This window comes from Zonotrichia leucophrys, chromosome 5 (assembly GCF_028769735.1).
Source record: "Zonotrichia leucophrys gambelii isolate GWCS_2022_RI chromosome 5, RI_Zleu_2.0, whole genome shotgun sequence".
In the NCBI taxonomy this organism is placed as follows: domain Eukaryota; kingdom Metazoa; phylum Chordata; class Aves; order Passeriformes; family Passerellidae; genus Zonotrichia; species Zonotrichia leucophrys.
In genome coordinates this window covers 26410910-26423659 of record NC_088175.1, presented here as the reverse complement: position 1 = coordinate 26423659, position 12750 = coordinate 26410910, and the positions used below count along the sequence as shown (strand labels likewise).

Below are 12750 nucleotides of genomic sequence, written 5' to 3'. Positions count from 1 at the left end.
AGTATTTCAGTTGAATATAAATTAAACTGTCATTGTTTTGGCAAGTCCCATGTCTCTAAGTAAGAACCTAAACAAAATAAGGATTGAGACACAAAGTCCTCAGAAAAATACTTTTTGTTTTGTTTGGGTTTTTTTTTGTCTGGGATGGCTTTTTTGTATTCAATGTCAGAAAACCACCAGAAGATAGTGTTCTGGAAGAAGTCCTTTACTTCTCTGCTACTTCTCTGCCTTGGGCAAGTTAAAATGAAGAGAATGAGTGAGTAAATCAAGGTCATAGATCAACTTTGTACAAGTACTTCTATGCAAACTATTCAAGTCAAAATGCAAACTACTCAAGCCAAAAAATCCTTGCAAGGACAACATGACTATATTATCACCTTATGTAGATGAACAATCAGTACAAAACTGCAGGAAACACTCTCTACAACTAAGCAGCAAACTTCTTACTAAATTTCGATGGAATCCTTGTTATTATTTAAGACCTTCTAGCACTTAAAACATCAAAAACACAGTACTAATGGGTACTGGTTATTCAAATTTAGCAGGAAATTATTACCTTTACATAGATTTTCTTGAACTGTGTTATTGCACATTATATTCTTACACTGTATAATATGAATGATAAAATTTGGATATGGTAAACTTCTTTAGCAGGATAAATACTATATCTTATGTGATATTTTGAAAAAAACTTTCAGCTTATTTAATAGCTCACATATTTATTTGGGCAAACCAACTAATTTTGAACTTGGGTTACTCCTGAGATTATTTCACCATGTGCACTTTCTTTCCATGTTGTCCTGATATTTCATGAATATAATTCACTCTACTCAGGAGTCTTGAAAATCAATGGAATTCACCACTCCAAATTAAGCACTAAGGCTCTTATACAGTGCATAGAGAAGGAGATTTTCAAAATTCCTTATGGAGAATAGAAATCTCTCTTCTTACAGTGATGCATATAACTAATAATAAAACATAAACATATTTCTCTTATTATTACTTATATTTTATTTCTCTTCCTTTCATGATGGTTCTAGTCATAATTTTTTGTTATTATGTCACTGGGCAATAAGGTAAAGCATAGCAAAGTAATTAAATATTATTAGTACAATTACTGTTCAAAAAATATTTACAGTACCTGCAATTCTTTTCATCCAAGAGGCTTCATCTATTCCCAGATTGTTGTTAATGATCTTTAGAATGTTTCCAAGAACAATGCTCAGATGCTCAGATGTTATCATTGTACAGCAAGGCCCAGCACTTTGAGGAACACTCTCAGAACCTCTTTCCCACCAGTAGGATAAATAGTTGCATAGCATGGGTAAGATCACCTCAATTACATGAGGCATTTCAGTATACCTTGCTCCAGACTCTGCTAAATCATTTATTTCCTTTATTAGTCTATCCAGCTGAGGGATCTCTGGACACATTTCTTCTACTGTATCAGGCATACCTAAAACTGCAAGTAAGGGTAGAAAACCAAAATGTTAATTAGCAAAATGAAAGAGAACATCTATGTTTAAACCCTAAATACAAATGGCTCTGATTTTTTTCCTTCACCATCTTGGACAGGCAGAGCTATAGTAACACTTTGGGGTATGCATGGGTATCTCCTTTCATAAATTGTGTCTTAGGGATGATGTGCATATATACAGTAATGTAAACAATAGCTGCCATATGGCTATGGCTTTACCCTAAGGTGTCCTGCAATTATCTGGTGAGTTATGTAAATGTGAAGAACAGAAATTAAAATATTATTTTAATATTGGTTATACTCTGCACATTGTGTTCATAATTATTCACAATTCTTATGGTGGTTTGCCAAAGATTAAATCCACCCTGGGGAAAGAGAAAGAAACAATTCAAAAGTATGGGGTTAAAATGAAGTGTAATTAGTTCACAAACTATCTCCCAACAAAAATGCCAGCAAAGATTCCAGTTATCATATGCTTGTATTAGAAAATAAAGGATGCTTCTTCAGCAATTAACGACACACTGGAATCTAGTGACAGTCACTCAAGCAAAATTCTTCCACTATTTCTGGATATGGTAATTGTTATAGTACAGCTCTTATAAAGCAGACCTGTGAGGAATGGCTAGCAGAAGCTTCTCCATAACTGCTTTTATATGGAAAAATTTCATGAAACATAAGAAAAATAAATAGGGGTAGATTGATTTCATGTTTGCTTGTTTAAAGGTACAGAGATTTTTGCAGTTAGTGACTCTTTCATGGATCAGTGAGGAAAATGCTGAAATATTTTAAGATATGAGTCCATTGAGAGTAAGTTGGGATAGAAGCAAGCAAAGAAATTCAATCTGGAAGGATTCATGTTCCTTTCGATAGAAACAGAAAATGGGTAAGGCCCATTGTGGATTCTGTCTGTAGATGGGGAATGAGATGCTGGAAAGCAATGTAATGGAAAGGAACCTTGGACCTGTTTGGCAGCAAGTTTATTATGAGTCAGCAGTGCCCTGGCAGCCAGGAGGGCCAACATGTATCCTGGGATGCATTAGGCACAGCATCACAGCCAGGCAAGGGAGGGGACTGTCCCCTCTGCTCTGGGGTGGCCTCACCTGGAGGTGAGGCTTTACCTACTGTGCTCAGTTTTGGGCAGCAGAATATTAAAAAAAAATCAAGCTTTTAGAGAGTACCTAAAGGGAGGTCATAGGGGTGGGGAAGGGAAAGCCTTATGAGGAGCTTGATCTAGTTACTTGGGAAGTGGTCACAGCACCAGCCTGACAGAGTTCAAGAAGCATTTGGACAACACTCTCGGCCCCACGATGTGATCCTTGGGGAGTCCTGTGCAGGGCCAGGAGTTGGACTCAATGATCCTTGTGAGTCCCTTCCAGCTCAGGTTATTCTATGATTCTGAGATCTGGTCCTGGTCAAGCAAGGATATTCCTAGAGCTCATGGTACAGGTTTGCATCCAGACAGTTCTTGAGTGTCTCCTGTGATGGAGACTCCACAACTTCTCTGAGAAATCTGCTCCAATGCACAGTCACCCAAACAGGAAAGTTCTTCCTCATGTTAGGTGAAACTTCCTGTGCATCAATTACTGCCTGTTGCCTGTTTTCTTATTGCTAGGCACCACCGAGGAGAACCTGCCTCCATCCTCTTGGCAGGTTCTTTAGAACCTTTAGATATTTTGTATACATTGATGAGGTCCCCTCTCAGTCATCTCCTCATGAGACTGAATAGGCCCAGCTCTCTCGGCCTTTCCTTAGAAGAGGGATGCTCCAATCCCCTCATCATCTCTATTGCCCTTCACTGGATCCACTCCAGTCCATCTCTCTCTTGTCCTTAGGAGCCTAGAACTGGACACAGCACTCACCAGGGCTGGTCAAGCCTCACCAGGGCTGAGTACAGGGGCAGGATCACCTCCCTTGACCTGCTGGCCATGCTCTTCCTAATACAGGTCACAGTGGCCTTCTTAGCCACCAGGACAAACTGCTGGCTCAGGGAGAGTTTGTTGTCCACCAGTACCCTCAGATCTTTCTCCACAAAGCTCCTTTCCAGCAGATCAGCTCCCAGGCTGCACTGGTCCATGGGGTTATTCTTTCCCAGGTGCAGGACCCTGCCTTTGTTGAATTTCAGGCAGTTCTTCTCTGCCCATCTGTCCAACTTGTCATGGTCCCTTTTTCATCAAGGTTTCATGGAATTAATCATATTCTGCTGGGAGTTCCCTGCACCAAACTGCTTTGGATCACTGGTTAGACAACAAAACCATAGAAATTATTTTCCTGTCCACTTAAATCAGATATTATATCTCTTGTATTTGGCTACATAAACACAACTGTATTTTGCCAAAAAGTTTTTGTAATGTAGATATGTACCTCTTCAATTAAGTTTAAAATATTACAGTACGCATCTTTAGAAAAGTATTCAAACATCATGTTCAGAAAAATATCAAAAAATACTAGGAGAAAGAGAACATTGTTGGCACAGTCTCAATAATGCAGAGCAAGGTTAAAATGGCAAGCAATGAAACGTCAGTAGCAGGACCTCTCTGCTGAGGCATACATTCAGGGCTTTTACATTATACAACTTCTATTATTTAGTTGGAGTGGAGTGAACAGGTTTTGGGGTTTGTTTTTTGTTTTTGTGAGGAACAGTACTTACTTGCTCTTTCTCTTGCACTCTTTGTGTTGAAAACAGACAGTGGATTGTAGTGGTTGAGAGAAGGCTCAAGGAATGCTACTGGAATAGCAGCCGCAAGAGATGCTAAACACTCACCAAGCGCAGGACGCTGCCTGTATTTGAGAGACACTAAAAGTCATCTGAGAGGAAAAGTGTTTCACCTGGCTTTCAGTGTCTGGCATACATGATAAAAAGAAGTATTAGTATTTATGGCTGATTTTTAAAATCTATTTTAAACATTAGGAACTATGTGACAACTTAGAAAAAATTGATTTATCAGATGAAAAGAACTACCGGAGATCACAGTGGTGCAAGAAAAACAGTTTTAAAAACCCCACCTCCACCAATGTTCTGGTTCTGATCAGGACAAGGTTAATTTTTGGCATGGATAGGACCCAGAGGCTATTCTATGCCACCTCATGTCATTGCCAGGGACAGGGTTCCTTAGGGGTCAGACATAACAGGAAAAATGAAGATAATTTGGAATGTGTATTCAGAGCTGCTCTTCTGCCCGTACCTTGGGCGCTATCTCAGGGAGTCCATTAAAAATTGTACCCAGCCTGTGGGAAGAAGAGGGCAGATAATTTTCCCCAGCTTTTCACCCCTTTAACCTCCTTCAGGTCTGTTACCTCTGCTTTTGAGGATTTTGAACTTCCCCTGGCTGTTAAGAGAAGGATGTTCTTATTGCTTGGTCTCCTGGGTCCCCTCGCTTTCGTCCGTACCACAGAGTTACAAAAGAGATTTTTAGGAGAGTATTTTGGGGGAGATCTGCCCCAAGGGTGGATAGTCACAAGGGGTATGGAAGGTGGAGGAAAAGGAGTCAACCTTTGAAGGATGATTCTGCTCCAATTGTTTTTAAGTTTACCCCAGAGCAACCACAGTTCTTGATAAAGTAGCAGAATATTTGAAGGAAAACTGCTGTGGCAGTTTCAGGAAGGTGCAAAGTTATGCAATATGCTGGACTCTAGCTACTATTTTTGGGCACTGCTTGGTACTAGACAGCACCCTTAGGGGGAGGAGAAGGAGGAAAGCAATGCATTGGGGCCACTCAAACTGCAGCTGAACCAGAGGAACAACCTGTGCCATTAGCAGTATCCCCCACACAGAAGAGAAAATACAGGACAGACAAAGTCAGTTTTCTTAGTGAGGGAGGAAGAGGAAGTAGGGCCCTCACAAGGAGGAAGACTCAGGGTCAGAGATAATTCCCTGACCCTGGGTGAGCTGTGTGAATAGATTTCTCCAGCATCCCCTTGTGACCTGACTGCTCCAATGCTGGGATATCATGACCCACTATGTGAAAAATGGGTGGTAGTGAAGGTGAGCATCTGGGATCTGGGATCCCTGACCTGGGATGTGGGCATTGCAAAAGGGATTGGGAAAGGCAACTCCTGGCATGTGTGAGGAAAAGGTATCTTTTCAAGGGTTGTCTATTAATGCACCAAGACAAGTGAAACACCATGAAGAAAGGTATCCAGTGAGTAGAGCATTAGGGCTCAAAGTAATCAAGAGCTACAGCATTTTGCATCCAGTTCTCAACATTTATGAATCATAAATAGAGACTTTTAGAGAAGAAATGTTCATAAAAAAAAATCACAAACAACTCCAACATCCTTAAGAAGCTAAACAGTTTTTGTACAAAGGATAAAACCTTTGACAAAGGAAGTTTGCCTTAACAGAGCAGCAGCAGCAATTGAATTAAGAATTAGTCCTGAGCCCTGCAGCCAGCAGAATAATTTCAGCCATAAAAAGAGATATTTATCTACGAAAAGTCCACTATGACTCATTCTGCAATGAAAGGTAAAACTTCTTAATGCCCCTGCCAAAATTCACTAGGAGAAAAATGTGCAATTTGATCCTGAAACTGAACATTGCTTAATTTGAATAACTATTCAAGTCAGCTCAATCACTCACTTCTAAGTTTTCTGAAACATTAAGCATTGTGTTTGAAATCCTACTTCCCACCTAGATTCTGATGTCTGCCTAAAACTGTAATTTAGGAGTCTGAGACTAGTGAAAAACAGACTACATGAAATCCACAGTTGAAACCTCTCACACAGCCTTAGGAGAATAATTAGTTTCCTTGGATATATCCAATGTGACCACTTTTTCATCCTAAGAAGACAATTGCTGCAGGCAAAGGTGATGCTGCTAGCTTCAATAGGTTTAAGGAAGTTGTCCAGTGCTTACAGATTTTGCCAATCAAGTGGAGGCTTGTGCTCTGAGCTTTTCTTATTGAAAGGCAGCTCAAACACAATCATGTTTCATTTCCTGTGAGGAGACCCTGACTGCTAGCTAGATAAGGGGTAAGGCACTTCCTGTTTTTCCTATCTGATCTATTATGTAAAGGAGCATTTAGAATTTTGAAGCCCAGAAAGAGAAGAAAAAGAGTATAGCTTTGTGATTAGAGATGGATGCATAAATGCCTGAATGAGAACACACAGCTTGTGCACACATGTGCATGCATGCAAAGTGGGAGGAAAGATCTGTCCACCAGACACCTCTTGCATTTTGTGTGAAAGAATTCTGAATAAACTCTGGAAGGAAGGAAGGAATTGGAGATGAGCGTTCCTCACACTAGGCAAAGCCTCCTAACCAGACCACAGACTTGAATTTCTTCCAGTTTAGTCTCTCTCTCCCTATGGATCTTACATTTTCAGAAGAAAGGCAGCAAAAATTGCCTAAACTAAAACTTTCACAAGTATTATGATGGGTTATCCTTATTGTGGTTCCTGTCTTGTGATACACAGACAAGCAATAAGGGTTCTATTTTCTGAGCTAACACAGATTTGATCTCCTTCTATAGGAAGAAGGGGCTTGAAACATAGCAGAGCAACTAGATGCTTAAAGGAATTGCACATCTTGATCATTTTTAAATACAAGTAACTAGTGGTTTTCTTTGTAGAGCTAATGGTTGTCAGAATACTCTACATAAGCCAGGATTTTATGCTCAGGACAACTCTTTTGAGAACCCTTTATAGACTTAGGTGTGAAACAGATGCTTCCTACTTAGTACTCAGCCTACTTATCACAGCAATATGTGGCAGAAAAACTTTGAGAACCTAATGGCAACTCAAAGAAAAATTTAGCTTTTCCTATGGGAAAAATAGACTTTGTACAGATTCACTGCCATATGTAGAATAAGTTATTTACTTCTACTGAAGTTTTTTCCCCTGTGGAATTGAATGTTGAAGTTAAGCAACTATTTTCAAGGGAAAGTGTATTTTAAATATCTCTCACTCCTTCAAATTCACCTTTCATCCAAAATGCTTTATTACCTAAGCAACAGACTCCTAAAGAAAAGAAAATTTTGCACGCTGAGTTTTACACTTAATACCTTTCAACATAGATGTTCTTTCCAGTCCCAAGGGAATAGAGGCTACAAAGAATTCTGTAACATGAAACTTGTACATCACCCACTAGAGGAAAATGAAAATACATTATCAGTATTTATTCAGCTAAGGATTACTTTTCAAATATCAAACATCTGTTTTATGCAATATCTTAAACAGTATCCAAAACTTTTAGCACATATGTCACTGAACATTCTGAGTGTACATACTCCACATGGTACTTACCTTCAATGTCTCTAATTCCTGGTCTATCATCTACATTCATTCCAAAGCCTACCAGATCATTAGATATTCCAAGAGGACAGCAGATGCTTCTTAATAAGATATTCCAGGTTATCACACTTGCAGAGTCCAATTTTAAGCTAAATTACATAATTCTCTGTGTGTGTGTCTAACCTTTAAGCAAACGATCTAAAGGTTCTCCATATTTTTAAAGAAATTATTTTCATGGTTATCCATCTTTTAATTATGACCTAAATATATATATAATTTTGGAACATAATTCCAGATATTAGAAAGTTTATTACTTTCTAATATCTGGAATTATGTTCCAAAATTATGCATAGTGATGAGTCTCAAAGAGTAATTTCAGTATTTTTAAACTAACTGACGCTAAAACAGGGAAAATTTAAATTCAAAGACCTGCAGTGGTTATCCCATGTAAGAGAAAATCCACAGGGAACTTATAGTGAGTTGTCTTGCTTAATATAATGAAACAGTACTTTTGTATGGAAAACTAGTCTCATACACACATTTGTTAAGAGAGAACTTAAAGGCATATTTTAATTTCCCTCTAAATGCTAGAAGAAATATTGTACATAATTAAGCTTATTGAGTATTGTTTTGGACATGTACTAGAAATAAAGTACTATGTTGTTAATTTCAGAATTAATTCTGGAAATGTACATGTTACTGAAAACAGAATTTCATTCTCTGAATCCATGCAGTCATTACTAAAAAGCATATGTAGCATTATAACACAATAAAATTCAACATTAAAATAAAATACTTACAAAGTAAATCTATTCCAAAGTGATATTGTGAGATATGTTCAAAAATTGATGTTAAGATTGGTAACAATGCTACTGTAGTATAATTGATATTCTGGGAAACACCCTTGATTTGTGTTCGTGAATGAGTAAATTTTCCCAGTTTAAGATTTTCAGAAGTCTTTTCCAAGTCTTCGGCTGCATTTTCAAAAAAGGCACGCAATCCTGCCTTAACAAGCTCAGATCCTGATTTCATAACAGTTCTGAAAAAAAAATTAGGGAAAAAATACCAACTTTGTCTTGATATTTAGTAGTTGTATAGAAATACATGTACAGGTTATTTACATTCTGTCAGTGGTTGAAGATACCCGCATGTATCAGGGAACTTCACATTAAGAACAGAAGACAGCACTTACATCTAAATAGAAGTATAAGCAACGATTCCCTTTGAGTATTTAATACAAAATAACAACAACAAAGTTATTTATTGACTGATTCCACAGTCTTGCCTTTCCAGGTTTTTCTGGTCTGCTTTTGAATAAGATAATTCCTTCTCAGTAAATATCAAAAGTCATGAGAAAGCTTCTCTATAAAATATGCTAAAAACCCCCAAACTCTTAATCCCTGTAGTTTTATGGGAGTCACAGTAACTAGGTGCATAAGTCAGGACACTTCAAAGCCCCTAAATCTAGAAAATGCAACTGCAATGCCAGAATCACAGTCCCATTCATTGAATTCATGCATGCTTCTCTGACACCTACTGAAGATGCCAGTGCTGCTCACAACAAGTTCACAATAAGTTCATTATCAAGCTGCTGTGTAACTTAACCAGGACAGAAAATAGCTCAAATTCAAAAAATTTTCTTGCTGCTTTAATCTACATAAACACTTTAATGATAAGCAGTAAAAGTTAGTAAATATAACTATGCCCATATATTAATATGCTCTGCATACTTCTAATGACAAATTTTACACTATGCACTAAACTTTCTTAATATCTGCAGGTATCACTACATTCAGTTTCAATGGCCATGTCATTAATATCTCCCCATAAAGCCTTCAAATGAACTTGGAAAGTTTGACAAGTGTTTTCAGTGTTTGAATGACAGACATTGAGCAGAAAAATGTATGTGAAACACTTTAGACAAAATTTCCTACTGTGGAGGGCAATATCTGAATTGTTGATGCTCTTAAGATGTTTGATTACAAATAAAGATTAAAAAAATACAGAAGCAATCCAATTGCTTCTGAAAAGCTCTGTGAAACCTTAGTAGTTTGAAGGTGGTACAAAAGTTGCAAACTTACCGTGTGTCAAGAGACTGAGCTAAGATGTGCAGGCAGTTCACCATTGTAGCAGAATCACTTCCTGGTTAGAAAGAGATACTATGAGAGCACAACAGCACAGGAAACAGAGCATCATATAATGATCCAAAATGGCCTTACTGGAGATGCACAGTTTAAACAAGACATTACTTGAGTCTCCTACCTTAGGTCACTGAGGTGGGAGTTAAGTCTGATGCTAGAAATTACTATTCATTTTTTTAAGTCAATTTCCTTATAGGAACTAAACAGAATAACTAAAGTCCACTTGGGGCATGTTTTTACCACCTAACCTCACAAAATTCTGAACTCTGTATCTTGTAGCACTTATATTTCTTTTTAAAGTTTTTTTACCAATATCTTTGTTGGAGTTATTTTTCCTTACATCCCCTTTTATCCATTGAGAAATTAGTCTATTTGATTCAACAGTAGGATGACAGAAATCAAAGTAATTAGTGTAAGATTAGTTTTGAAAAGCGAAAAGTAAAGGCAAACCACTGATATTTTTTTCATGGAGTCTGGAAATATGACAATGTGCTGTTTCTTCCTGCTTTGACACCTTATGTATTTTATTGTTAGCTTCAGAGCCATGTTCAATGACCTTACTGATTTCACTAGAAGCTTATGGAGCATTTAATAGAATTTTGGCTATAGTAGTGAAAATCTTCAGGTAAGAGAAATAATGGTTATGTATTCTTTAAATTTTTATCAAGATCCTTCTTAACTACTTACCAAAAAGTGAGATCCTATGTCTAACAAGAGCAGCTAGTTTGCAGAACAGGCTAAAGTAGAGAAGAACAGAGAGAGCAAAACAAGACAAAGATAAGAATAATAAGAAAAACTTATTTAGAATAGGAGGTAAAGAATAGTAGGAATATGAAAAGGAAAACACAACATAGTTCCTGGAAAGCCTGCTTTGAGTGATGCATGATGATTAGCAGTCAACTGCATTAAGCAGAGTAACGTTTTGAAGCTCCTGAGATCTTTCATTTTCTACACTTCAGAGGTGTCTTGAAATCTCAAACTTTTTTGACAGTGGTTTTCAACAATTGTCTACTGTGTGGCTGAGTCATTCTTTATGGCTATTATTTCTGAATAAGAATTTTTTTTGTAAGGACAAGAAAAAATGAGAAACATATTAGTGTTTTACTTGGCATTCTGCAGAAAATAAATTTAAAAAATCCTCATACTATTTAAAATAACTTGCAAGGATGTCCTTTGTAAATGAATAAATAAATCTGTATTTACCCTCTGATGATGATAATATGAATCCTAAATATATACACACTAGAAGAGCTTCTGGCAAGTATATCAGATACTTGCATATCTAACCTACCTGTCAAAATAGTGGGATAACTAAGAGAATATAGCACCAACACCCTAAAGATTAAAGGGGTTACTTCAACAAAGACAGCTGACAGACTTACATATCATTTGGGCCATAATTTAAAAATGGAATTAGGGCATAAGAAAATGAAGCATATACCTTAGGACTTGGTATGGTCTCATACTAACCACAAATTTTTATTGTTATCTTCACAATGGTAAGGAGATACTATACTTCCTATAAGATGAAAATGACAGATAGTCACTTCTCTCAGTGAAAGATGCACAAAGAACTATAAGATATTTCTGCAGTTATACTAGCAGGTGCTAGACATCTAACTTCTTCATGTGCCCTTTTTAAAGCCACTTTAATAGCCCTAGACCACGTCCTCCTATCTTCATGAAGACCTGACTGACTTTAGAGAAGTAACAGGAGTACTCAGAGAGGAAGCATGAAATTGAAATGAAATGAAATGAAGTGACACTTCCATCCCCCGAGCCTGAGTTGTCCTTCCCAGCTCCTGGAGGACTATCTTGCAGGTTTGTAATTGTCTGAGCGGAGTAAAGCAGAATCTTGGGGACTTACCACTCTTACACACAAGTGCTCTATAAGGACTGCCACACACAAAGATGGAAGCAGAGGGTAATAATAATTAAGAGAAATGCAAAAATGTGTTGAGAGATAAACTGAAGAGTGGAATCTAAGAAGCTGAATCCTAGGCCTGCTTATGTAATAACACATAACCTTAACTTCCAAATTTTATATCTACTTTCTACTGGAAAAAGCAGTTAACTCTGATCAACAAAGTGAAGGAAAGATAAAGAAATCTGAGAAACTGACAGCTAAACTAAGAAAGCATGACAGCAAAACAGTTTGAAATACTATGATACAAAATTTCCAAAAGAAAGTAACTGGTAGCATACCTCAAGGGGAAGGAAAAACTTGGCAAATTATTAAAGTCATCATTAAAACACAATTAAATATTATTTAATATTATTTTCAAATTTTAATCACAGGAAAGAGAAATTCCTATTTTCATATAGGAAGAGCATTCTAAATTAAAAGGCATGTATTTTTAACAGAATTTTCTAGAATAACTTTGTGTCAAATGGCTGGTTCCATTCAAACAGTGAAGAGATGCAAAAATTATGAGATTCCAGTAACACTTGTGCAGGGGCAGAAGTAATTTTGTGTAGAATCTCTATTTCCCCCTAAAAAGCTGGCTCATGGTAATTTTAACACTTTTTTAATAGCTGAAAATTTACATAAGTGTGAGACCATTTAAATGAACCAACAGCGGAACGAGTTTTAAGCAGAAACTGCCACCCACAATGAAAAAAAACCCCATAAGAAACTAAGCAATTCAACTGCTCACAGAATAGTTTTTTAGTATTTTGATGTTATCATCTACAATTACATATTGTAAAAGAAATATTTATTATCTATACTGAGCTCTTTAATTATGTGTATATATATATATATAAAATATATAATATATAATGAAGAATACAAAGATGAGGAATTTTATTCACTCACTGCCATTCTCATGTAGAATAAAATATTCACTTTCCAGGAAGGAAAAAAAGCTTTTGAACTTTCTGTTTTTCTCTACAATCTAAGAA

At 36.9% G+C, this 12750-nt stretch overlaps 1 protein-coding gene across 1 annotated transcript in view; it reads right to left on the bottom strand.

The window, feature by feature from the left end:
• RYR3 (ryanodine receptor 3) overlaps positions 1-12750 on the bottom strand; it is a 194180-nt gene that overhangs the window by 45993 nt on the left and 135437 nt on the right. The window contains exons 61-66 of the mRNA XM_064713454.1: positions 10534-10583; positions 9787-9847; positions 8506-8744; positions 7477-7558; positions 4125-4255; positions 1142-1462 (exon numbers count right to left, since the gene is read on the bottom strand). Of these exons, the coding sequence (XP_064569524.1) occupies positions 1142-1462; positions 4125-4255; positions 7477-7558; positions 8506-8744; positions 9787-9847; positions 10534-10583 (884 nt within the window). The remainder of the gene's footprint in view (positions 1-1141; positions 1463-4124; positions 4256-7476; positions 7559-8505; positions 8745-9786; positions 9848-10533; positions 10584-12750) is intronic.